We start from the raw sequence: 27,820 nt of genomic DNA on the forward strand, positions 1-27,820 counted from the left end.
TTATAGTTCTCTTTCTCTTGTGTAAATATAAAACTGCCTTCTCAGCAGTCTCGGTTTTGCAAGTTTTTTTCTTTCCCCCTCTTCCTTCCTTCCTTTTCCCTCTGGAGGGGGGTAGTTGGGCAGAGTCTCAGTGAACACTGGGCATTCAGCCGAGGTAAACGATAACAATAAGTGACATATTTAAATAAAAAACTTGTTTTCTCTTTAAGGCAGAAAAGGTACTCTTTCTTCAAAAGCATCCATGATTATTGACATAGAAAAGTCTTCAGGATGCTAGTTAAACTAGCATTTGTTGTCTTGGGTACTAGTCTAAAAGTATCTTTATCTGCTGACAGTCCAATCTGCCTTTTTATTCTATGAAAATGCTCCTTCACTGAATTCTTTAGGCTAGCTTTGGGTCCTTTAATTGACTTTTATCAAAATTAATTAGATTTCCAAGAATGGAATGTTCACAGTGCTACATATCTGTTGGATGCTAAGACAAAATCAAACATGACTTCCTACATCCTTGCTTTTTTAAGAGTGAATGCCATTGAATGCCATTGAATGGCATTTTTATAGACTGTTCTGTCACTAATTTGACATTGCGGTTTATCCTGTGAAGTCTTAATGAATTTTAATTAGGGCTGAGAATATAATTAGCTGTGTTTAAATATAAATTTGTACCGTAGATTCATTTCAGTATTCTGGGTGCTTTTATTGCAAGTTAACTTCGGAGGATCTAACTTTTGATTCTTTTTTCTTTTAAGGTAACAGTGCAGATCTAAGATTAGTGAAGACTTACATTGAGCTAGGCCTGCCTGGAGGAAGAATCGATTTTCTTATGTCTGAAAGGAATCAGGTATTTGCCAACTAAAAAAGAATTTTTGTAAAGCGATAAACAGCATACACCTTCAGACATGGCACTGTTGTGTTACAGTGTACCACATTTTATGTATTTTGATTGTATTCATGGAATCCATGATTTGATCTGTGGCTTACCTCAAAGTAATTACAAACCCTTGTATGTTATTGAACGTAAATATTTAAGGGTTGCTGCCGTTTTGTTGTGTGTACTGTGTTTCTTGAGTTCTCAGTGTAAACTATTTGGATTGTGGGTAAAATGTGCTCAGTATTAATGGTAAAGATAGTGATAGTGAAAACTGGTGTAATAAGAAGGGAGATGTGTTATTTCAGAGGATGTGATAAATAAAAAAGTAGCTCTCTCTTGTTCTTTCATCAGTGAACTGTGAGATCCACATCATAACACTGAACCAATATCAAACTGCCTCTTGTGTTAACTTTTTGGGAATTTTATTATTTTCAGGTGAAGTAAACTTGACAAAGCACAGAAGACCAATTTTTACTTTTTGTTTGTGTGTGTGTGTTATATTGTATTAGATGTACTTCAGGAATGAATTAGAACAAAGTCTCTTCAATGGCTCAAACAAAAGGTTCAATCAGTGCAGTAACATTTTTCTGGCGGCAGCTCCTGGGATGCTTTGTGACATGTGCCAAGCCATGCTTTCTCTTCTCTAGCCCTATAGGTTTTGTCAGTCAGCAGTTGTGAGACCTTCTGATTTGTGAGCTCCACTGAGACCATTGAGCCTAGTAACCTCTGACAGACTTTTCTCCTTAATGTTAGCTGACTCTTTTTGAATGTTTTTACTTCCAGTTTCCACAGCATACAGTTGAGATTAATTCTGTGGTTCATATACATTAGTAATTCAGTTGCAAAAAAAGAAATTGAAATAATTTCCTCTACAGCTTGTTTTGGAAAAAATACTCAATAATCATTCCTCATTCTCTGCTTTAGTTAATCAGGTATTTTATAAACAAGTATAATTTCTCACTCAGGAGGAAACTGAAGGGACTTAGCCCATTCAGTATTTCTTAGAATCAGATGTGAAACGGTTTCTGTTCATCCATGATATCCTTCTCTGCCTGCTTGAAAGGTCTTGTCATTTAAAATTGGATGATCAGAACTAGAAAGGGCATTTAAGATGGTTGTGCACTATGGACTGACAAAATGCTATACTGATATTTTCTTTCCTTGCTTTCCTAACGTGGCTGATTATATGCAACACAGATTATTGTTTGCATATACAGTTAGGGCTGGTTTTCCCTGTGTAACATTGGTTTGTATTCCTCACCATTTTATCATCCAGGTATCCAGTACAATAAGATTCTTCTGAAATTCTGGTTGGTTCTGGATTTGATTATTCTGGATATTTGGGTTTGTTTACAAACTGACATCTCACCTCCATCTTCCCTTTCCCAGATCATTTACCAATATGTTGAACACAAAAGATTTTAGCACAGATCCTTTGGAACTTCTGTTGAAAAGTTTTAGGTAGCCTTTGCCTATATCTTTTAATTCCTTACTGCTAATCATTGTGGAGAATCAGCTGTGAATGGGGGATAAGGCTATAAGGACTTTGTTTATTTTTTCATTTTGAATAAACAGTGCTAATGTAGACTCTTTCTGCTGTTGCCATAATTGTCTCACTTCTGTTTCATGGGCAGTGTGATTTAGTTCTGAATACGCAGCTTGGTCTTCTGTCTCACTACAGATAATCTTACATGTAGAGGAAGGCTTAGAAGTCAGGCTGGCTGTGAGTTAATGTTAAGATTTGTTTGGATAGTCTTACAGTAAAATGTGTATCACTATCATGTTAAAAGAAGACGACTTGAAAAAGTTATAACTAGCTGTAGAGTTTGTATTCAGAGTTAATATGGATGTTTTTATTTGTGTGCTGTTGATTAAAACACTGGGGTATAAGAATTCAGACTGAATGCAGAATGTATATTGCTGCATTAGAAAATACAGTTATTATTTTTTATTTCTTTTATTTTACAGAATGATACCTTTGCTGATTTTGATTCCATGACAGATCGTCTTTTAGATGAAATTATACAGTATATACAAATTTATAATCTAACTCTTTCAAAAATCAGGTAATATCTGTTCTATACTATTTATAGAAATAAACTTAAAACTAGAGCCCTGGGTTGTTCTGAACTGTGATGCTCAGGAGCAGGCCATAAGAGAGTTGGGAAAAAAAAATTGGGATGGGGGAGGAGTAGGGGAAAAAAGGAGGACAGTGGAGAGAGAGGGAATTCTGAGCTGAAAGAAGACTGAACAATGTTGTAAGCTCACCTAGTCCTGTTGGTAGTTTTAGGTCAGAGTTAAGCATTACATTTAAGGAATTGCTGTCCTGTGTTTCTACAGATCCTGCATGATAGGGTTCTGCAGAGAAACAGATAATATTTTGAGAAAGTTGAAGGAAACTGTAATAGCATTATGCCAGCTTCCTTCTGATTTTATAATCTCTTCACCAAGTATGACATAGCAGACTGTTTGTCTTGTCATTCTTACAGGGTAATTTCATCTTGTGACATTTAAGGGCAGCTGCATGAAAATATATTTCATCATTTTTTGTTTTCTGATTATTTCATCTGCTAAAGAGCATGTTTTACATCTTATTAGAAGACTCACCACAGTCTATGCGCTCCTATTTTGTTTTTCATTTACTTCCAGGGAATGTCCATTTATTTACTCAAAATAGGGTGCACATTTGGGCAGACTACCTTTTTAACTCAGCTGTGTTGCTGGAATTAGTTCATCGATAGATGAAAGGAGCTAATTCAAGCCTGACTTCATCCATTTGTTTAGACACCCTCAAATTACGCATCTGGAAGGTATTTTGGCTTGCTAGTCACATACATTTGCTACAAGACGTGTTTGGTAGGCCTTACTCAGCTGGAGAAAACATACTTGAACATAATCTCACTGTTTAAACAAATTTTTCTGCCTTAAAATAGGCAAGATTTGACATGGTTAACTTTGTCTTAACTGTTGATCTAAAACTTAACAAAGCACTCTGAGCATACTTGTGTTACACAGACTACACACTAGCACTCTTGGTACAGGATAGTTCTGTAAGCCACCAGCACACACCAGTGCCTTCTCTCCCGTGGCGTGGTCTGAAGGCTGTAGTGAGCAAACCCACCCAGTTACCTTCTCCTTGTTCATACCTGAGAACTGAACCCTTGTTTGCTTTTGGTTTGCTTCTCTCCTAAGACTTTCAGTTTGTAAATATTTTTTTCACTTTTATTTGTTACTTGTCACTTGAAAGAAAATGAAATTATGAATTTTTATTTTAGTTTCCTTTTCAAGGTATATACTTGTCTTGGGCCCAGCTAAAGCAGAAGTTTTCTTTTCTCAAGTTTAGCTTTTCTTATGAGAAAGTTTAATCTGTCAGGAAATCCTGCAGCTGTTTCCTGGTAGCTACATGAGAGTGTTGGCAGAAAGACATGTGCTTCTATGCAGTTCCTTGAAGGGATGACCTAGAAAGCCCAGAAAAGTACCATTAAGAAATCCTCTGTTCAAGTAGCTGATGCTTTCCTCTCTCATTCTGGTTATGCCACTGCAGAAAGCAGACTTTGTGGTAGTTACGCATGTTCTCCTGAATGATGCTGGTTTCTCCTCATAAAATCTCGGTCTCCTAAAGGAAGTGTTCTCCCTACGAGTGCTGCTCAGTAGCTCAGTCAAATCAGACATCATTTTCCAGATCTATGATGATTTTGTATCGCAAAAAAAGCTGACATCCTAAGATTGGTGGATTCTGTCTTGCTTAAATAGTGGGATGTCAGCATCCTGGAGCTTCAGTGTAAGGAGAATGATGTTCACAGTGGGAGTTTCGGCTTCCTTGGCCTTGGGTCTGGATGGATTTATTTTCATACTTCTGTATTTCCAGTTTGCCCATATGCTTTTTCTTTTGTTTCTCATTTACTCTTTTTTTCTTCCCATTCTCTGTTACTCCTAACACTGGCTTTCTCTCCTGAGTTATAAAGATTGTGCTTCTGCAGTGACCATTAATAGACCATTGGGGACCTCTGCCATATGGTACCTGTGTCTGCACTCTGCCACACTACACTTTATTCTGGTGATACAGTTCAAGCTGCACAGAATAACTACTTGTTATTAATAGAAACTGTAGTGAAACTAAAGCAGCTGTAGACCTGACTTGTTACTTCACTGCCAGATGATTGTTGTCAGATAAAATTAAATCAGCTCAAGTCAAGACAAGTCTAGGGACATTCTGAGATTCTGCACTGTCAGGTAGATGCGAAGCCTTGTGCCTTCAAGTAATGGCAAAATCCCATTTCTTGTGCTACATTCTTGTACTGGGAAAAGAGAACGCACTCCCTGTACCATTGTAACACAGACATATTATAGTGTCAGCTTCAGTAAACACTTTTGGTACGGCCAGAACTAATACCAGTTATTGCAGCACTTCACTATCTAACACATGTGTTCCTCTCTGAATAAAATCTTTGTGCTCACTACAATCATGTGTAGCAAGCATGAGCTGGAAGCTTGATTCAAGCCAACTGCAATTTGTCTTATAAAAGAACTGTTTGGTAAAGAATCACAGGAATCTTTAGGTTGAGGGGATGTCTGGAGGTCACTGGGACCAGTTACCCCCTCATACCAATGCCACCTTCAAAGTTAATGCAACTTCAAAGCATGTCAAATTGCTCAGTTAGACTCGTTCAAGTTTTGAGTGTCTGTGAGGATGGAAGCCCTCCCAGGTAATCACATAGCTAGAAAATAAACCACATGGTCTTACAATGTAGTTTCAGAAACCATTTTGCTCATATCAGGTCTTACATGAATTTCTGATGACCTGTATTGGACTTTGACCTCGGGTGGATTATTCAGCTTGCCATCCTCTTCCCTAAGTAACATTGGCTCACAAAAAAAGAAGGCAATTTTTTAATGCTAGGTATATATTAAAATATCTATTCATTATTTCAGCACATTGATTATGGGGTTTGATTGATTTTTTCTTTCTTCCATGAATTTTTATAGTTGGACAGGATTTTTGTTTGTTAGCATAGAATAATGAGGGTTTGCTGTGTCTAATTTTCTAGAATGATCTGAATTGGTAGACTTGTGTCTACCATATAAAACCTGTAATTCTGTAAACTTCAGTGTGTTAATGGTATCATATATTCAGAAGATGGTAATATTGCCACCTGGTGTTCAGAAATGCATTGCTTTTGCAGAGCATCCCATGAGTAGGATGGATTACATTTTTGTCCTACACTTTGAAGATGCTTTTTGAAGGGTTTTCCTTTTCCTTTCCTTTTTGATTTGAGCAAATTCTTAAACCTTTCTTTATTAGAAAACAATATCCATGTGTTACGTGTTCACCTAAACATCTGAATTTGACCACAACATATTACTGTAACCTTTTTTATTTAAAGTCTTTTCAAATTAAGTACAGATGTTTAATCTTTGAGGTACGTTCACATTGGCTAATTGTGAGCACCCTTTTTTCCACAAGTGGATCTTTCATGTTTCTGAAGTTTTGGTTTAGGGATGCCCGTATTCTTGAGGGTGATAGGATTGATTGATGGATTGCTGCTTTTTTTCCCAGAAATTGCCATTTGTTATGATACAATATAAGAGTTTCTTATCCCTTTATGACCTTCAGTAAATACTGTCTGAACTGTTATAGAACTGTCAAGAGAACATCTCTGCTAATGTTCAGATCTTCTTTAGAAAACAATCTCTTTTATTCAGGAGCAGTTACGTCATGCAGATCATCTTCAGGATAATTCTGTGGCATTTGTTTTTAAATCTGTGGGTTTGTTGCTCTTGTGTGGACTTTATGATGTACTGTGAGAAAAGTTTTAAATTTTAGCATTCAAGAAAACAGCTCAGTGTTTTGTTTTGCAAATGCACTGCTGTTGTGCTGACACCACGGAGAATACATAATCTTTCATTTCAGAATTAGGCAAACATAGCAAGCTGAGGCTAAGAATTTCTCATATTGAAGCAATTTTGAAAATCTAGTAGTAAAAGCAAATGGGAAGAATATACTCATATGCTTAAGCTGTGTATTGGTGATGAACAAAAAGTCTGTTCTGTCATTGAAATGCGTAATTATTTCAGAGTTTAGGAGTTCAGGGGTGGTTCTGCCATTCTATAACCAAATGTTTGAAATTTTTCATTTACCTTTAAATTGGAATTTTCCAAGTCAGTGATTCTTGCTTGGGAAGCATTCAAACAGTCAAGTAATCTTTTAGCACTGTATTTTTTACAGATATTACAGGAAGCTTTGTTTTAGCTATTTTTGTTGATTAATGCAATGATACAGAGCAAACAGGAAGGATGATCTTACAGGTATAATGTTGTGCCACATATGTGATCCAGCCATGACAGTTCTACTATATGGATGGTTTTCTGTTTTCTACGTGTCCTGAGATTACATCTGTGACACAGGAAGGCACATTTTCCTTCTGATTTTGTGAGTCTTGTCTCTAGCATATACTCTTTAAGTCACTGCCTAGTGTGGTGTGGTCCTTATCTCAGCAGAGATCTGTAAGCACAATAACTAGAATTGCTTTATTTGTAGTGTCCGTTTTAAAGAAATGCTTTATATAGACTTGTGGATATGACAGTAGGCACCTCAGATTAAGTAATATTTATTCCTAGATACATGAAGCTAAAGAGTCCCATCTATCTTTCCCTTACATTGCTTAACCAGGGAAACAACCAAAAGTAATATTCTCCTGGAAAAATATTCATATTCTTCAGTTGCTCGCTCAAGCTGATAATCGCTTCTTTTGGTCCAGCTGCTGAGAAGATCTAAGATGTTGCTTCTACTTTTAAATAACAAGGTTCAATTAAGTAATGGGGTTCTCCCTTATAGGAGTACTTTTGGAATCTGTCTCCACTAGATTGTTTCAGTAATGCTCCTACATTTATCATACTGAATGCCATCACATGCCAAAGCAGTGGTTTGTTCAGTCATGCACAGCTCATAAAATATTTTGTGAATACTTGGTGCTAAGAGAAATGAACCCAGAAATAATCTTGGGTTTGGGTGGGAGATGCTGGTGGAAGGATAGTTTGCTTCTGCTAGGTTTTCAAAAATGCTGTATAAAGTAATTCTGGAGGAGCTCAGAACATGTTTGTAATGAGTTTGTGCAGCTTGAGCAATATGGACAAGCTGTGCTTTCTTGTGACCTAAAATACAGGTTCCGAATGGCAGATTTTCATTATTTTTTTCCTATGCTCTTTCAGCATTTCATGACACCAGTTTTCTTTTTCTCGGTCTAAAAGAAAAAAAAAAGATTGCCATAAATATCTGTGTTATACTGGTTTTTATTTTTAAACAGCTTTATTGGACACTCACTGGGTAATTTAATAATCCGTTCAGTGCTTACAAGACCTCGATTTAAGTATTACCTCAACAAACTTCATACCTTCCTGTCTCTGTCTGGACCACATCTTGGTACCCTCTACAACAGCAGTGCTCTTGTTAATACAGGTGAAGTATTATTTTCAGTAGTATAACTTTAGGGGAAAATATGTCTTTGAAATACATTTAGCAATTTCGTGTGAGGTGCCCATTTCTGCATTACTGTGATAAAGAGAAAGTGCACGTTTCACTGTCATAAGAAGAAAGAAAGTATCGACAGAAGGATGTGTCAACCGTGCAAGAGATGGTTGACCTAAGGGTTTTCCAGTATGTTTGGTTCAGGTTTTCTGTTACACCATAATTACTCCATCTTTAATCTGTTGAGCTTAATTTATTATAAACTGAATTTTAATATATTTAATATATTTAATTTGCCAAACAAGTAGGTAAGATGCATTGAAGTGATTTTGAATGACTAGTGTCTTTTCTCTCTGAAAAATGCCTTACAACCTGCAGTGTGTTTCTGCAGATGTATTTGTACCTTATGAATGTCTCTTTTTCTAAAGATTAAATATAGTTCTAGAACTTGTAGAAACTGATGACTTTTGAAATAAATGTTATAAAATGCTTTTGGGTAGCATCAAATTTTTGTATGAAAACATCTACCTTGGAGAGCCCAGCCCCAAAACAAGTAACACCTTTTTCACTGAATAGAAACATGCTCATTAAACTCTTTAAAAACGCTCTAAAAAGCATTACTTGGTTTAGTGCCAGTTTATTGATTATTATTTTGTTACAAGTAAAAATGAGGAGGAAAAAATTAACTTGTGTTGAGCTTAAGAGAAGTGGACAGGCATTGGTGGCTACCTGGAGTTACTGTTTGAGTTTATAGAAGGAGGGAGAACGAGAGCTTTTTTAGTTTGGTTGAAATGGTTTCTAGCCCTAACTACACTACCAGAGAGGTTCACTTCAGGATTAAGACTGAGCATTGAATCCTAGTGTATCTGTGGACAGTGTCTCTGAAGTACTCTAGTCTGTAACTGAATCTCACCCAAATCACCCAGAAGTGTTAGCATTACTTTGCTTTTAGAAATTGTTGTTTTCTAGGATACAAAGGCGGGGCCATTTGCTTGTTTATATAGTCACTGGCAACTGACTTTGTCAGCTCAGGTTAAAGCTATCAAAGTATAATCCAGAATATATTCACTGAAAAAAATAAAGATTTCTGGAGAATTTTATCTCTTTTGTAGTTAAGGAACGTCCAAAACGTAATGTAATAGTCATGTAGTAGTCTTCCTTTACATTTTAGACTCTTTTTAAGGTTGTGGAAAACACCAAGATAATAAGTAATGGTTATTGAACTCTAAATAACTATACTGCATGTATACATTAATAACTACCAATAAATTTACTGGAAAAGGTTGCCCAGAGAAGTCATGGATGTTCAGTGTTCAGGGCCAGGTTGGATGGGGCCCAGAGCAGCCTACCTGCTCTAGTAAGTGGCATCCCTGCCCATGGCTAGATGATGTTTGAAGTCCCTTACAACCTAACAATTCTATGATTCTATTCCATGAAATTTCTATTTAAAAGATAACTACTTCTCTGAGAGTTGAATCAATGCATAAAGGCATTCATGAGGCAGTAAGGGCTTGGTTGCTTTGCTTTTGCATGGAGAGTGAGGTGGATTTTCCGAAAAGCCAGTTAGCCACCTGGGTCATTGACTAATAAAGAGAATACAGCACCACAGAAAATACTGTATTATCGTATTCCTCAGAGAAAATTCTGCTTCCTTTTTTCAAGCTATATGTAATGCGTTCAGTTTAGAAATCTGAGAAGTAATGGCTGTTGTTTAGTGCTATGTATTTGAACATCAAAATGTTCTAATATTCTAGGATTATTGAAATAGAATGTCTACAGTGCCTTATGGCTAACATCAGTAAGGATTTTCACTTTTTGCAAGTGTGGTTAATCTTTATAGGCAGGCATGTACATTAGTGGAAATACAGGCCTTCATGTTTCATTATATAAATAAACAGGAAAGAATAATGAAAAAAAAATTAAATGGTTTCTGGGCTTGACAATGCTTATGACAAGTAGAATTTACATCTGAGAGCCTAAATTATGGATTTTACGTATTGTACTCATGTTTAATTAGTTTCCATGTTTTATTGTGGATCTGTACTCATGTTGTAACCTAACAATGCAGGACTGTGGTTTATGCAGAAATGGAAGAAGTCTGGTTCTTTGTTGCAATTAACATGTCGAGACCATTCGGATCCACGACAGACATTCTTATATAAACTTAGTAAAAAAGCAGGTAAGCTTTGTTAATACCTCCTATCTTTTAACGGCCACTTTGTATAAATGTGAATAGGAAACCTAAAAAAAAAAAATTGTTTCTAACAAGCTCCTGTTTCAGTTTATTTAAGAGTTACTTTGGCTTTAATCCTATATTCTTCAAGTTAAATAAACAGTAAACCATTTTTGTTGCAGAGGTGTGGAGTATTAGTTTGAAAATTTTCTTCCTGACTAATGAGCAAAAGTTCTGAGTGCAGTCACTATACTGAGAGACAGATATGAGGTTTTTTATATCTGTCTGTCTGTCTGTGAGTCACTGTGTGAGTCAAGTAAATATACATACATTTAGGATTACCTGTTTCTTTATCTGCCTTTCTTATCTATGTTTTGTTGGGGGTTTTTTGCATGTGTTACATCGCATGTGGGGATGAAGATAGTATATTTAAACGTTGATAGACATAGACTGATGTTCCTCTAGATATTCCCCAGGATATCTCTTCCTTCTTCAGATTTATTGAAAGATCTAGGCAGTTCACTTAGAATCACAGAATAGTTTGGGTTGAAAGGGACCTTGAAAGGTCATTAAGTCTTCCTTGTACATTTTACATGACTGCTAATGGATATTTCACTAGATAAAGCGCATATAAAAAAAAACTCACATCAAGATAAGTAGACTCCCAAGGAATTTGCAAGACTATTGCAGGTTAGCCTTCAGAGAATTCCTGTCCTTGGTCTATTTATTCCAAATTCATTCTTTTCAACTCAGTACAAAGTTTTGGAACTGGCAACTGCATCTTTGTATAAGATTTGCTGCAGTTATTTTTCATCAGATGTCAAATAAAAACTTCCAGTGATTTGGCTGATCTTTTGCAGCAGTGTTGTTTTTTTCCTGTTTGAAGAGAACTGGAACCAGGATCTAGTTTGGATACATCTTGCCTATATTTTTATATATTTACAAATTACTTTTTTTCCCCATTTTCTGTGAAATCTAGGAAGATACTCTTTGACATACTGAAGTTCTTTAGCATTGTTTCTATAACTCACTTGATTTGGAGATCTAGTCTTCATCACATGGAGTGTTAAAAATATTGAAAACTAGGAAACAACCTTTGTATTTAACTGTAGGTGGCTGTGATATTCAGAAGGGGTTGTTCTAAGGCAAAGGCAACCTATTTTCCTGAAGTGCTCCATTGTATTTGGCCTAAAGCAGATGGGCAGCACCCGAAATCTGCTGAACCTTTTTAGAGAAAACATAACAATTAAATGTCTTAAGGACTGTAACTGTGTCATTACTGGGGGTTCCTACCTTTGCATCATCTTACTGTTAGCATGTTTGTCCAAGAAGTAGGAAGTCTGAGTTTAGTTATAAAGGTTTCATTGTACTGGGGGGTTGTGTTGGGTTGACCCTGCACCTGTGCTGGAGCTGGTTAAACCTTACAGTGAGACAGTGCCTAATAGAGGCACCTGCACTATGTGGGCTGTATCGTGTATGTGTAGATGCTAGGCATGAATTCTGATGCAGCTGTTGACTGAAACATCAGTGAAGGCAAGGCACTATCCATCATTAGGTTTCTTTAAGCCATGTGAAGGCTTGACTCCCTTCTATCACCCAGAAACCAACCACTGTATTCCTAAGAAGCAAGATGGGTGTTTGAACCCTACTTGATTTAGATGGGAAACATTACAATTGGGTCGTGCCCACGTGTATTAAATATGTACAGAGGAAAGGCTGGTACCCAACATCTTGTTATTTTGTAGCTCTACCTATTGTAATTGATTTTTCTGCCTTTTTTGGCAAGATCTTGTAATGAAATGGTACCAAATTTTGTTGTAAAATGCTTAATTATTCTGTCATAATTGTCAAGGGATTAACTGTAATAGAAACATTTTTCTCTTTTCTTGTAGGTCTTCATTACTTCAAAAACATTGTGTTAGTAGGATCTCTGCAGGATCGTTATGTTCCTTATCACTCCGCTCGCATTGAGATGTGTAAAACAGCTTTAAAAGATAAACAATCAGGTATTAAATATCCTGCAAAAGAAACAAACCACTCAGGTTAAAACCTCACAGTTATCAGTCTCATCCCATTTAATTTTGGGTGGTTAACTGAGGCACCTCTATTATGTGTTTAGACACTCTGGACTTACTTTGTAGTAATGGAGAAAGAAAATCCATGTCGGAGCTGAATTGCTTTCTGGATCTGTCCTGTTCTATTACATGCAGAAGGAGATGAGACTGAATAAATTTCTAGCTTACAGACTTTGCTTAAAGTTAGGTGGGATGGACACAGCCTCCCTCCATGAACAGGGAGGACAAACAGCTTTGATTTTTGAGGATATTAAGTTGTAGTGTCAAGCCCTGGGCTGTAGTTACTCGAGGCTTAATAGTAACACGAAAAGAAAAGGTAGTTTTCCCACTTTCAGTGAGGGTCAGTAGTTACATTTACTGTTGAGACATCCTAGCACAATTGTATTCTAACATTATATATTGGCAAATAAATAACTTTTACATAGTGTAATAAATACTGATGAGCACATTCTCACTGTAAATGTACAAATACTAAAACACATAGCTTAAAATTATTTTTCCAACATTTCTGGAGGAAATTAAACTTCCTGTATATTCTACCTTAACAGAACCACAGCATAACACATTTCGTTACCTCTCTTACTATGGAATATGTTCTTCTTGAGTTCAAGGTCAAAGAATTGTTAGTGCTTCCGGTGATTCACACAGTACAACTTTTTTTTTCCTCTACAGGACCAATTTATGCTGAAATGATCCAGAACCTGCTTCTGCCAGTTCTTCAAAATAAGGAATGTAATTTGGTTCGTTATAATGTAATTAATGCATTACCCAATACAGCAGATTCTCTCATAGGGAGAGCTGCACACATTGCTGTTCTTGATTCAGAAATATTTTTAGAAAAATTCTTTCTTGTTGCTGCCCTAAAATATTTTCAGTAAGAAGAGCATTGTAAGAGACTTGGTTATTACCTCATTAACAGATGAATTCAAATAATGTGTGGTGTTAAAGTATAGCCTAAGCTGTATTTTAAGAGATATTTATACTTTTTATATGGAAGATAATTTATATCATCCACACTTAGGGCTTTTTAACATCAACTTTACTTTCTAGGTAATGTGGCTGTGCAATATTTTTTTATTTTGTTCTTTTTACTTTTCTATTACTTTTTCTTAATTTTGGGTACCTAATTATTTGGAGATTAAAGCACAGTGTGTACTTTGGTTGGTTTGTTATTGGCTCTCAGACTACAAAAGTCAATGTTACTTGGCTACATTTTACCAGAGGCTATAGATGCCAAAAATAAATTGGATTTTAAAATTCTAATAAGGTCTTCTTACGTGTTCAGTTGTCGTATTTTAGCACTGTAGGAAGTTTAACTGGAAACACAATGAGCTGCTAAAATACTGGATGTTTGAAAATGACAATACTGCGAGTCTCACTACAGCTTAACAGTTTTCTACAAAAGCATTATCTTCATTGTCAAATATATTATGCCTGTGGGAATACATTTTCTACTGATCTCAAAAACATGTTAGTTTACATACACAAATTTTATTACTGGAACTTTCGTTTTCAGAAGCAAATGGCAACTAAGGATTTTTGAATGTTCAGCGATAGCTGCCTTCAAACAGTTGGGGTTTTGCAAACTATTAAAATGGCTCCCTACTCTGTCAGTTCTTCAGATGAACATGGACAATTTTACATGGACTTCCTTGTATGTAATTAAAATAAGTAAACATTATAAGTTTCTGCAATACTTTTATGAATTTAAGCAGTTTTTACATATTGTCAAAACATTTTATTGACTACAAAGTATTGTAAATATAAATCAGTACATCGTCAAATGGGACAATATTGTAAACTTTACCTGTTTGGTGACACAGATAAAATGTTTTTTGATATACAGGAATGTTAAAGGTCTATTGACTTTCTACTGGTGCTGAATAGCATTGTTTGGTTTCTCCTTCCTTCTCTTTTCTCTGTTTCAGACAATAATTCACTACAGGTTGGGGGAAAAGAGTTACATGTGCATTCACTAATTGTACACTAATTGTAATGAACATTTTTTGAAAAACATAAATTTGTTGTAAAATGCATGTTTATTTTTAGCATTGTGTTATTGCATCTGGTGTTAATAAAATGAACAAATTACTCTAATGGAAGCAATTAAAGAAACTGAAATGTTATGCTAATTACCAAAATTCTGGGGAGGCTTTTTTGTATATAATTAATAATTTTGTACTTTTGAAATGAATATAGCAATAATAGTTTATAATGAAGTGATTTTGCATTTGATATGGTTTGTTGTATAATAGTCTTTGTAATATATGGGGGGGTTTTTTGCCTGTAGCATACAAGGATGCTCAAATGAGTATCTACAGTTCAGCAATGTACACGCTGTAAAGAGTACTTTATTAGAGTTGTGTTAGGCAACTCCTTCTGACACAAAGATGTCTTAAATACATTCTCACTATAAAAATGTCTATTTTTATTAATAATTTTGTATTATAATGGTACTACTAGTTCTAAATGTTTAAATTATGTTCTGGTATCTCAACTGTCTTTTATTTAAGAGTATTATAGTAGTTGGCTAGTGGCTAAACTTTGAATATCCATTTAAGGGCGCTAAAGCTACAAAATATTCCTTGATTTACAATGAGGAGGTTAAACTGTTCTTAGTACACAAGTATTTAGATGGTTCTGTCACTGTTGAAAAATGTCCATCTTCTTTTCTGTCTCTGGAAATCTGAAAATATAAAGCATGCTTTTGTGATCAGCAAAGCAGAAATATCCTGGCAGAAACAGTCTTTTTTTTTTTTCTTTATTAGTAGATCCCATCCACTTAAGGAAGCTTGAATTAGGTTTGTTCTTTGAGGGGAACAGACGGTGCAGGAAATCATATGATATTCGCATATAAGTTTATCAAGGAACAGGGCAAATTAAGAGAACATTAAATTCATTTTTTCTCCCCTCACTTGTATTGCCCAGTGCAGTCCATATGTGGTCTGGTAGCCCAGCACGTCCTCAAAGCATATGAAGTTCATATTTGCTCTTACAGACTGTATGGTACACTTGGTCTCTGAGCAACACATACAGTCTTGGATGTTTTGGACAATTGTGCATGTGTTGTGTGGCATGTTCCCCCTACTCCTGCATATTTCTGCCTTCTCTTTCCTTGACAGAAATACAGACTCATATATACCTAATTGTGTCATCTGATGCAGTAGCAGCTATAAAGTGCTCCATCTCATCAGTCTTCTCTTTGAATCAGGGCTTCATCTTCCCGTAGTGACAGTGACCTCACCTTATGCAGGTATCCTACAGGTCCTTGAAGAATTATTCTGCTTACAGAATGAGAGGTAAGAATTGAGGTCGACATTGCTTTAGAAAACTGCCAGTCTCTTGTTCCATGAAGGCAGTAGGCTGCTACTGTTATTTCACAGAGCTCTCTGTGATATTATTAGGAGGTCACTACATAAAATGAGATAGTGTCTGAACTTTGGTTTGCATGTAGTATATATAAATTACTTCCTTTGTTTGTGTTTGAATCTTCCATCAAAATTAATCTTTCTGGTCCTGTAGATCTAGCAATTGCTACTACTTTGGAAAAAGAGCTCATGTTATAAAGGAAATCACCAGGCTTTACAGCATACCCAAGAGATTTCACATTCACAGAAAACTTACTCTGTAACCACAAAACCCCTTGATTCCAAGCCAGTTTTATTTGCCCAGCCCTGACCAGGTGTGGTGTTCAGATAATCAAGCTTCTTGACGGGGTCTGAGAGGAAGAGTGGGCATATAGGCAGTTACCAGAACACTTGCTGCCTGGGGCAGTGCTGGTTGTGGTGGATTCCAGATAGCCCCGTGGCCATTACATTTGGCTCATCTGAATTGACCTGCTGCAGGCCTTGTGGTACCTATACATCTTTGACTTCCCACTTTTTAGAAAAGCAAAGCAAAATACAGCATTGTTTGTGTCGTCCTCGAGAGGCAAACTGCAGTGCAAGAGATAAATGATCAGTAAACAGAGGAACAAAAAAAAACCAACATTGAACTCAATCACAAAGTAGAATATTCCTGTGGCATATGCTACATTTGTTTTTCCAATGTTCAGATTTATTACCTCCTCAACCACAGGATCTAGAAATGCATAATTCAGGAGTTAAAAGTGAATTTTGCATTTTTACAGCAATACAATATATGAAGACTAAGAAAAAAAATGTTTTGAAGACCTCAAGTTATTTTTGGGTGGATAAACAGTAACTCATTAATCCTTCATTGCTATTTGATCCTTACCATTTGAAATTGCACATGTATGCATGTGCATATGATGGATGCGTGTGTGTATGATTTTTCATGGATTGTGTTAAGCTGTTTAGGAGCAGAGCTTACTATTACTTGGTATCTGCAGACAGCTTGGTATGAGTTTTTCTGTATTGAACACCTAAATTATAAGTTCTTGAACTTCAAAGAGATCTTCTGGGGTTTTTTTTCTTGTTCCTTTTGGGCAGAAGAGCATTTTTTTCTGCATTCATCTTTATTCTCTCTCATCTAGAGGCCCAGCATCTCGCTGTTAGAATAAAGGAAAGGATTTCTCATTATTTTCAGTCTCTAAAGTCTAATTAATTATGTTATAAAAAGCTGATTGAGAAAATGTCACTCATAAAGCAGTCAGTTATATTTAATCACTTCCAGTGTGTAGTCATTGCCAGATGTAGTGCAATAAACTCAAGGGAGCATTGCTGTTTTTACATTACCAAGGAGATTTACTTTCTTAAACTCTTCAGATGTGAACACAAAATACTATTTTAGACTCAGATCTCCAGGTTGTTTTCTGTAGTTTAGTACCTGTGGACAGAGGGGTTCGATTTCTGTTTTACGGAAGGACAAGGTTAGCTGGAGAAGTTTGAACAGTGACAAAAAGCAATATTCATTGTTGCCATATTCATATCATTAAATGTGGCTAATTAACTGGAGCTCCACTCCATGAGCATGGGTGTTACTTGTCCCAGGGTTAGGGTTATACTGAAATACAGTGTTAAAAGCACCTTCCCTGGTTAAACTGGAAAACTGAAAAGGTGCCATCCAAAGTCCTCTGGTCCAGCAGGGGTTGGTGGCTCAATTTCTTGCTACTTTCTTGCTGGAAGGGTGAATATTGCCTGTTTGAGTGCAGAAAATGCATCAGCTGGTGTACTGGACAGAGGGAGATAAAGTTTATTTGTTGAGTTAATAAAGCATTTAATATTTAAATAATTTTTGTAACCTTGAAGTTATACGGCCTTTAATTTGTAAGGACGAACACTGGGTCCATATGTCACTATGGAATCAGCCAAAGTTCCTTCACGTCTTAGGCTGCCTTTTTCAGCAATGTGTTTTTATTATTAAAACAAAACCAAAACTAGCAGGATTGTACTACACATGGGGGTTGGGAGGGAAGAAGGGAAATGGGTCCTTTCAGCGCTAAAACTCTTTCATTGCAGAGGAGAGAGAGGATGCCAAAGGTTTGCGGGGGAGGGTGGGGAGAGAGGAGTTACAGCTGATTTCCCGAGCACCTTCATGAGTCCGGAGCTGCCTTCTTGGGGGCCGTGCCTCCCTAGGCGCCGTTCGCCTCCATTCATCGAAGCCCAGGAGCGGGGTGGGTGGCGAGGCAGGTGCGGCTCCGCTGCCCGGACCCTCCGCCCTCACGGGAGCCGCACTTCTCGCCTGGAGCCGCCGCCTTCGGCGCCTGCGCGGCCGCGCTGCCTGCCCGGCCCGCCCCGCTCCCGGCCCGGCCATGGCTCTGCGGTTGCTGCGCGGAGCGCCCAGCGCAGCGAGTAAGAGGCGGGCGGAGGGCGGGAGGGGCCCGGCTGTGCCGCGAAGGGGCTCCTCGGCTCCCTCAGCCCTTCCTCCCGCAGGGAGGGGCGGGTGAAGGGGAGAGGACGGGCACCGCCCGGAGCTGCCGGCGTTGGGGGGGCTGGAGGGCGCCCAAGATGGCGGCGGGGGGGGGGAGCTGTGACACCCCCGCCTCGTGAGCCCGGGAGGTCTCAGAGAGTCTCTGTGCGGTCCCACAGCTTTCCCCGCACCCTCCATTTCCCCACAGCTCGTCTGCTGTCTTCCTACCCCACCCCCCGGATATTAATATTCTTCCCTGTATCGCAAGCCTGCTATCGGGTATATCTGTTATTACGCAGGTTTTCTTGCCCTGTCGTTGCTCCGAACTTTTTAACGGTAGTGAAATGTTAAACAGTGGGTTAATGTTTGTAGAATAGCTGGAGGGAACTTACTGTGGCCTTGGAAGTTACTGGTTCGTGCCCTTCACCTGAGGAGGTTCATGTGGTTTGTTTATAGAGAAATAAGGCAGCCTGGATAACAGAGCCTGTCCCACAGGCCTCAGCTTGGGCTGTTTGTGGAGCTGCTGGTCGGGCTGCTTCCCTCTAGCAAAAGCTGAGGTTCTGTGATGCTGTTGATACAATACTTCACTACGCTATATGTTAATGGAAGAACTAGGAGAAAACGTTGTTAGGTATTTGTGCTCTGTTGGGTTCATGGCAAGATTTGGCTGATGCTCTAATGTCCTGAGCATCCTGATGTGTGCCCAGCTTCCACTGCAGGGATGGCTTTGTTGTGATAAATCATCATCTGTAGACCACTTCAAAAGACAGGATATTGCAGACGCTGGTAGTGCAGCAGCTTTAAAGACTTGGAATTTTCAAATTCAGCTATATCATTGTGTAACTCGTATATATACTTAATAAATGGGAGGGCTTTGTGAGAGCCTGTAAGGGATGAGGGAATCAAAGATCAAAGAATGTGATATCAACTGATGATAGTTCATCCCATCTTTTTCAGAGATATTTAATGTTGAACTTTTGTTGCTTCTCTGTCAAGAAGAGTGTATTTTGGTCAAGAATATCAAGTATTGCAAATAGGAAAATTGATTTTGCCTCTTCTCTGGTGATTGAGATAATTGATTTCATACCAGTATCTTAATCTGACTTTTGTTTGAATTTGGACTAGAATACCAGCTATAATTTAATTTTCTAGCAAGCTGCTTTTTCAGCTTGCTGAAGAATGACAGGAGTAGAAAGATCCAGTGTTTGCAACAGATTAGATACTTTACTGTTGATAGTTTGTTATGTCATTCTTAAACTAAAAAAAAAAAAATACTCCTTTGGGGCATTGGCAGCAGTTGGTAGACATAATACAGTTTACGTGGCTCTAGGGTCTAATGTTAAAGCTGTGGTCTTTTAAAATGAGTGAATGAATACGCTGATTCTGGGAATACAGGTGGGTTGTTGGTTGGTGTATATTTAGGTGAGTCAAATTCATGCTGCTTGAGAAGGTTTCCTGATTAAATCTCCTCAGCAAGATGGAATAATATTTATTTCAGGTACTTTGCACCCAGCTGGTACAGGGAGGATTTCTGTTTGAATGTTCCTTCTTAAGTCAGAGTTGTTTTAGGTACCTGTCCATAACCAAAATATTTTTAGAGGATAGTTTATGCTCACTGTGGACACTTGGCTTTTTAACCAAAATGTTAGTAGGACTTTAAGGAAAAAAGTTTATGCTTCTAATTAAAGCATTTGCATGCAGTTATATAATTGAACTTTAATGTGCTCAAAGTTTGTCCTGCTTTTGACTACCAGCTGAATTATTTTACCATCCTAAGGGAAGCCCAACTATCCTCTGCCGACATTCTGGAAAACCTGTTACTAAGGGAACAACGTTTATTTTACTTTCCTTTGAGAAAGCAGAAGCCTTTTCTGGCTAAAAAGCTGCTGGAAATGAGTCAAGATGTGGAAATCAGCAGGTTTCTTGGGGGAGGTTAAGACTTTTCCCAGAAAGCAGAATGTACTGATCTATGGTAGCATAATTACTATTTAGAGTCTAAAATACAAGAAGGTAACAGCGAAGGTAAGTTCAAGCAGTTTAAAATACACTGTTTATGTGAACTAAGTTATGCAACTAACACAGTTTTGCCTACATATGTTTCTAGGACCAAAAATAATTATCTGTGCTGATTTCTTAGGTCATCATGAGTTGAATGTTAAATAAATTTTAGGGTTTGTTTTCCTGTCCTCCACTCCCTAGTTTCTGAAGTAGGGTTTTTTCAGAGGTGCTTTGAACAGTCATAGAGTTACTTGGTGTTAAACTCTCACACTTATGATACATGTTCCATTTGCTTGATAGAGCCATCACTTCTTTACAACTTGTGGAGCAGCTCCAGCTCTAAGCCAGAAGGAAGATCTGGACCTACTAAGCAGCCACTTAAGAAACCGAAGTTACCAGTAGGCCGATTTGATGAACCGGAAGAATCCAGTATAGAGAGGGAACCCCTGGAAAGTAAGTCATTGATATGGTTTGAAGCTGGCTCCCTGCCAAGTCTCTAAACCTCGCCACAAAAACTCCACCTGCCTCCCAAACCAAGGGAAAAGAAAAAAACCCAAGAGAACTGAAAGGAGAGAGAGACAGCTAAAGCAATATATATAAATATATTTACACTTATATTACAGTTATATACAATTGAAATATATATACAATTTCAGAAGGAAAAAGGGAAGGGGGAGGGGGAAGGAAAAAAAGGAACAAAACCAAAATAAAATATACACGATCTAGCAACTAAAAGAATTAGCAAAAGAATATCTTACTGCTACTGTTGCTTCTGTTGCTGGGACAACAGAAAGTCGCGCTGGAACGACCACCGGCAACCTCCATCTCCCAAGGTCGGCAGGGCCTTACCAGGCCTCACTCCCCAACACGGCAGACTCAACAGCGGGGAAACCCGCACCTCTGAAGCCACTGGAAGGAAAGAGGGGCGAAGGCCTCTCCTCCTTTCTTCTTATAGCCTGGCTTACGTAAAAATTGTAAGGAATACCAGGTAAATCTGGGCACTTCCTTGGTCACAAACTGGTCACCAGGGAAGGCCTAGACTACTCCAGTCATGTTTTACAAAATTGAAAGCTGTTTTAAAGGCAAGACTGTGAGATGCTGTGCTGATGTCAGTTGAAGAAAATGACTGGAATTCAGCACTCCTCAGAAACACTTTCTAACCTTAATGGTTCTGCAAAAAAAACAGGACAATGGGAGAGAGTAACGAGCTGCAGGAAATGGAGTATGAGAGAAAAAGTCTTCAGAGCAAAGGTGGTCAAACATTGTAACAAGTCACCCAGGGAACCTGTGATTCCTCTCCTCTTGGAGATATTCAAATTTACTTGGGTTCTTATGCAGGGCTGGGGCCAAGTGCCTGCAAAAGGTGCCTTCCACCATAAACCATTGCGTGATTCTGAGAAATGTAGTTGGTATTGGTCTGTAATAGTACAGCTGTAAATAGTGGCAGTAAACTCACGAGGGCACTGGCTACTTTTTATTATTCAAAAAGCCTATTCTATTTCTTAGTCCACAAAATATTTCTTATTCATGCTGCATTTCGTGGCCCAACTTTCTGTTGGTCTTGCAGACAGTGTTTTGAAAAGCAACAACAGATACTGAGTTTACTAAGCTGCTCATTGGGGTCTGGGAAGACCTAACAAAGAGCTATTTGTGTTGCATTCCAGTGACCTCAGTGGGACTGCATGTAGAGAACCTGACAAGATTAAGGCAGAGATCCATCACTGCTGAATTCACTAGGAGCATGCACTTTTTTGTCAGATGGAAGAACAACAGAATCTCTTTCTCCCTTCTTTTTAATTAGTCATCTTCCCTTAATCAAAAGCACTAGTCATGCTTTATCTAATTCACTGTAGTGTGATGTTCTGCTACTCTTCAGCAGTAGTGGTAACCCATGTTTATCTATTTCGAGGTCTCTAGAACAAGCTTTTTAATATATCAGTATCCAGATGACAAAATGACTAAGGAATCACAGAATGGTTTGGGTTGGAAGGGACTTTAAAGATCATCAAGTTCCAAGCCCTTGTCATGGGCAGGGACACCTTTCACTAGACCAGATTGCTCAGAGCCCCAGTCAACTTGGCCTTGAACACTTCCAGAGATGGAGCATCCCCAGCCTCTCTGCACAACCTGTTCCAGTGCCTCACCAGCCTCACAGTAAAAAAATTCTACATAATATCTAAACCCGCCCTCTCTCAGTTTAAAGCCATTCCCCCCTGTCCTTGTAAAAAGTCACTCTCCAGCTGTTTTTTATAGGTCCTCTGTAGGTACTGAAAGGCTGCAATAAGGTCTGCCCAAAGCTGCCTCTTCCCCAGGCTGAACAACTCCAGCTCTCTCAGCCTGTCTGCACAGGAGAGGTGTTCCAGCCCTCTGATCATCTTGGTGGCCTTTTCTGGACTGGTTCCAACAGGTCCACATCTTCCTTGTGTTGGAGGCCCCAGAGCTGGACACAGTGCTCTGTGTGGGGTTTGTTTTTCACTGTTTTTATTTAAAAAAAAAATATTTTTTATGCAAGAACTTAAAAAGATACAATGCAAAGAATAACTTGCAACTATTTGCAACAAATTAAACACAAGTTTCTTCTGCCCAACATAAATCTTCTTGGATTAGACATTAACAGGTTGATGAAATATCTTCTCATTCTTCTATATTCACAGCATATTGTGCCTTTATATGTAGACAGAAAGCCAGGTCTGAAAGCACTGACATCCTGGGGAAAAGAAATACAGACTGATTCATAATCTCCAAAAGGAAGGCAGCAGAGTGCCTGTTAGAAGCAGAATTTCCTTCTGCTGTAGACATTCCTTCGGTAAATACTTCAAACGCATTAAAGGGCACTTCTGTACAGAGCTGGTAATTGCTTCAATTCTTGGGATGTAGTCTGCTTGGATAAATAACATCATTTTCCAGAACTGAATGTGGCACTGTTTCACGAGCACATTGCCACACGCTTCCAGAAAATTAAAAAGCAGTGTAGCTGTCACGTCTGTCTGGGACTCCGTATTCAATATCTGAGTGAGCCAGTGCCATCCACAGTTCAGTCCCTGAGGATGTGCCCCTTGTTTGTTTCCATAAGGCCAGCAGAGTTGAACGATAGCAGCATAAAGATGAATCATTCCAGACATTCGTTTAAGAAACTGTTCTTATTTTTCCACCTTCAAATCTTTAATTTCATATCCAAAATCCTCAGATACTCTTCCACAGAATTACCCTTTCTCCATGCAGGGTAAAATGGCACAGAATAGGGGCAGTTTTTGTGCAGATGTACTAAAAAGAGATCTCCGATTCGACGGTGTATTTCCCAGATTCCTGAGGCCTCCACAGCACTTGGGGAAGCTGCATCATGGTGAAAAGCTACTTGTGCTTCTTGTTTCATAAATTTCTTTGCAAGTTTGCAGTTATATTATTGTATTATAGTATCATCATTATTGTATTATGGAATCATCTCCAAAAGGGTTGCACTCAGTTTCAGATTGTGACTCACTTGAGAACTGACTCAGAGGTGGAGTTACTATGTAAGCAGCTATTTAATTCTTGTCTTTTTTTCCCAAGAAAATAAATACCATCACTGCTTCATTTAAAACAAATGCGTAATCAATATCTTTTGCTTTTTGCTTAGGTGTTCTAGGTTTAGAGCAAGACTCAAGGTCTCTTTGGCCTTTAAATTGAGTTGTACCTGTGTATTTTTTACATATAACACCGGCAATAGTTTGCAAATTGCCTATTGTGTTATTAGGAAAAAAAAAAGAGTTTAAGCTGCCTGTTGGAATTCCTACTGCTGTGTAGCTCTCCTGGAGAAATCTTTTGAGCATCTGTATCCACTGTCAGCACATCAGTAGAACTTGGGTATTGGGATGATGACATCTACAAAATAAATTTACATGCATTTGTGCTCCTTGTACTGCTAGAGGTGCTCCAATACTGACACCTGATGTCATCAGTTTTTAAACAGGCGTCCCAGTATGTCATCCTGTATAGCCTCTAGCTCCATGGGTCTCCCTCCGTCACTGTTCTTTTTCCTCTGATCTTCGGGATTTCTGTTGTCTTTTCTGATTTTCCACCCTGCTTCTCATTACTTGTGTTGTCCACTGGGGCTGAGTTAGGGGTATGACTGAGGGAGTCCCAAGCTACACATATATGTGGGAGGCTCTGGAAAATCAGCATGGCAAGGGACATGTGGGGTACAGTGAGCTTCATGGAGCCCTGCAATCTAGTGCAGGATGAGAAAACACTCAGCCTGGGATGGTGCTGTGCCAGCAAGTACTTTGTGGATTGGTGGCCTGAGTTAACTATTTTTAAGAGACAACCCTGAGTAAGGGAGCACTGAGTCATGTAAGCACATTGACCGATGTCCAGAAAGCTCTGTGGTGTTTGAGAAAGTGACGTAAGCTAGCAGAGTACTTTTCTTTTGTAGCAGGATAGGGGGTTCTGATGGATGAAAAGCTGGAATGGGCAGCCCATATCCTGGACTGCATCAGAAACAGCGCAGCCAGCAGGTCGAAGGAGGTGGTTCTCCCCCTCTACTTTGCCCTTGTGAGACCCCACCTGGAGTGCTGCGTACAGCTCTGAGGTCCTCAGCATAAGAAAGACATGGACCTGATTGTGTGGGTCCAGAGGAGGGACACAAAGACGATCGGAGGGCTGGAGCACTTCTTCTATGAAGACAGGCTGAGAGAGTTGGGGTTGTTCAGCATGGAGAAGAGAAGGCTTTTCGGGAGACCTCATTGTGGCCTTCCAGTACCTGAAGGGGGCTTATAACACAGAGGGAGAGGAACTCTTCATACAAGCAGATAGTGACAGGATAAGGGATTCTAAACTGAAAGAGGGCAAGTTTAGATTACATGTTAGGAAGAAATTCTTTACTCAGAGAGTGGTGAAGCACAGCAGGTTGCCCAGAGAAGTTGTGCGTGAGCTATACTTGGAAGTGTTCAAGCCCAGGCTGGATAGGGCCCTGAGCAACATGACCTAGTGGGTAGCATCCCTGTCCATGGCAGGGGAGCTGGAACTAGGTGATCTTAAATGTCCCTTTCCAACCCATTCTATGAAGAAGCGCTGGTCATGTGTAAACTTAGCATGTCACTTACCAGAGAGAGATGAAAGTCCCTTTGTACCCCACTGAAAAAGAGTCTCCCTCTCCTGAGAGGACATCACAGTGACTTAGTGAGCTTAAGTTAAGTTTTAGAAGGTAAGAAAGGTCCAGTTTCTAGCCTGATGTTGATGAATATCAAAACGCCATTTCTTGAAAAACATACCAGCATCCAGGAAAGACAGGTTTAAATACAAGAATGATAGAATCTTGACTAAAATTCAAGTGAAATTTAAAACAAATGCTTAAAATTAGTGACCTAAACAAACAGAAAGTGACCTGAGGTTTTAGATGTAGTGAACCTCTGTACAGTATGCCTGAATGATACAAGTTCTGATCATGAATTCATGAGAAATTGTGTTGCTTTAATGCCTCTGGACATTGAGTTGCTTTTTTATTTCCATAACTGAATATGATCATACATATTGCTGACTGTAGTCAAAAAAAATGAAATTACTTTTGTAGTACTGGGAAATGCTTAACTCAAGGTTACCTTTAAAAATGAAAGAGAATTGATTTTGTATTTGAAAATGAAACTAAGAGGCAGACGTCATAAATGGTGACATCTTTATATTTGTCAACATTATAGGAATTTTAATGAACTTTCCTTGTTATTTTAGAATTCCCTGATGGAATCAATCCTACTACAAAAGAGAGGGGTGGACCTAGAGGCCCTGAACCTACACGTTTCGGAGACTGGGAGAGAAAAGGACGTTGTATAGATTTTTAATATTTAAATGTGTCCGTATTGCTAATAAAATATTTCTCGTTGTTGAAAAATATAATGTACAGAAAAAAATCTCAGCTGCATTTGTTGTGAAGCTTCTTGATTCTGTCATGCTTGTGGTGGAATTTTCTGAGTGATATAATGTAAATAAACACTATGCTGCAACTCAGATTATGGAGCTGTTACTTCTCAATGTCTGTGTGATTTTTAATGATATTTACACTGTGCAAGTATAAATGCAGTACAGTGATGTGAAATTGGTATTCAGGATCTTACTGGGGCTTAGAAGGGCTTGGACTTCTGTATAAATGTAAACATTTATGTAGTGTTGTAAAAGTGTTGAAAGAGCTTTGCAGCTCATGAACCTGGACACCGTCCATCAAAAGAGAGCCATCTCTGAGGAGATCAGTAGGTCATTGGTTGCACACAGTGGTTCATTGGTAATAGCCCCTTTACTCAAGAACCATGCCCTCTGTCCCTGTTACAATGCATTGGGCGTTTTTTCCTGTGTGTTGAGACGGGATGGTCTTGTCTCAGACTGAGGACTGTAACCAGCACAGTGGAAATGGAGGCTTAATTCCCAGAGGTCAGCTCATGATGGCAAGTAGTACAGGGGTGATCTAAATGCAGTTGTAGAACACTGTTCTTTATAACCTGGCTACTTTCCATGCTATTTGCATTATCTTTTCCTTTGTAAGTGGAGATGCCCATTTGCAAACAGGCTGCTTGGGGAAAATACAACATGACTTTCTGACACCTTATGGTCAAAGGGGACTAATTCCATTAGATGATCTAATATTGCAGGTCTTAAAACTAAGTTATCTAGCATCACACTAAATATCTTTCAGTCAGCCTGAGCTCAGTTCTTCGTTCAAGAATTTGCCTAGTTGTAAACGTTATAGTAGAGTGCAAATCTACCGCTTGTATGGGTACTTATTAATCATAATAAGCTGTCATTATTGAAATGTGTGAACATGTGCTCTATTTCTGTGCAAGTACTTTTTGATAGCCTAAACAAATGGATCTTCTCTAGTCACAGATGCAGAGAATGGTTTGGGTTTTGCATTACTCTGGCTCTGTGTGGGCTTTGCCCAGCTTCGTGTTTGCATGGTTTTATTAGAGCATCAAAGCGTGTTGGTCCTATTGCAAATCTCTGCAGCCTCCCTAAAACTCACTTGACTGGCAGCCAGTGGGGGAGCTTCTTGTTGAACTTTGCCAGTTTGTGTACCTGGTCTGTACGTTATGGACATAGGATCACGCTAAGTATGAGTTCGGATGTTTGTCTCACTGTGATGACGTCCTACCAAAGTACTAAAGCTGTTTCTCATTAAGTATGTTGATGGGTGGTAATTACATTTTGAACCCTTAAATTCTGCAGCATAGTTTGGATACTGGAAAATTGGTCTGTATTTATATCTAATTCATTCTAGTTTCCCTTCTGTAGTGTGAGAGTTAGATCTTCCCAAAATCTATTGGCATTTCCAGTTACGTAAAGATATCCTGGGTCAGCTATCTTTAAACTAAATATATGCTGTTTATTAACAGTTATTTCTAGTAATGCTTTGCCTTTTCAGTTGCTCTTGGGTTGGAAAAGACTTCCTCACCCAATACACCTTT

At 38.5% G+C, this 27,820-nt stretch overlaps 2 protein-coding genes across 7 annotated transcripts in view; both read left to right on the top strand.

Annotated features, from left to right (window-relative positions):
- Nucleotides 1–17,774, top strand: part of FAM135A (family with sequence similarity 135 member A) — an 85,239-nt gene extending 67,465 nt beyond the window's left edge. For 5 of the 6 annotated variants that reach the window (XM_027711211.2, XM_027711210.2, XM_027711214.2 and 2 more), the window contains 6 exons: nucleotides 750–841; nucleotides 2,840–2,937; nucleotides 8,176–8,327; nucleotides 10,405–10,515; nucleotides 12,402–12,515; nucleotides 13,257–17,774. In XM_027711211.2, coding sequence (XP_027567012.1) covers nucleotides 750–841; nucleotides 2,840–2,937; nucleotides 8,176–8,327; nucleotides 10,405–10,515; nucleotides 12,402–12,515; nucleotides 13,257–13,462 — 773 coding nt within the window. In that variant the 3' untranslated portion in view covers nucleotides 13,463–17,774. The remainder of the gene's footprint in view (nucleotides 1–749; nucleotides 842–2,839; nucleotides 2,938–8,175; nucleotides 8,328–10,404; nucleotides 10,516–12,401; nucleotides 12,516–13,256) is intronic. The other variant, XR_003538874.2, reaches the window with a different exon arrangement.
- Nucleotides 17,775–18,117: 343 nt separating this feature from the next.
- On the top strand, nucleotides 18,118–26,374 carry SDHAF4 (succinate dehydrogenase complex assembly factor 4). Its single transcript, XM_027711216.2, has 3 exons — nucleotides 18,118–18,337; nucleotides 20,694–20,846; nucleotides 26,097–26,374. The coding sequence occupies exons 1-3, from the start codon at nucleotides 18,298–18,300 to the stop codon at nucleotides 26,204–26,206; spliced, it is 303 nt and encodes a 100-aa protein (XP_027567017.1). The 5' UTR covers nucleotides 18,118–18,297; the 3' UTR covers nucleotides 26,207–26,374.
- The last annotated feature ends 1,446 nt before the right edge of the window (nucleotides 26,375–27,820 follow it).

This window comes from Pipra filicauda, unplaced genomic scaffold, assembly GCF_003945595.2.
Source record: "Pipra filicauda isolate LSUMZ 115617 unplaced genomic scaffold, ASM394559v2 scaffold365_size864120_pilon, whole genome shotgun sequence".
NCBI classification, from domain to species: Eukaryota; Metazoa; Chordata; class Aves; order Passeriformes; family Pipridae; genus Pipra; species Pipra filicauda.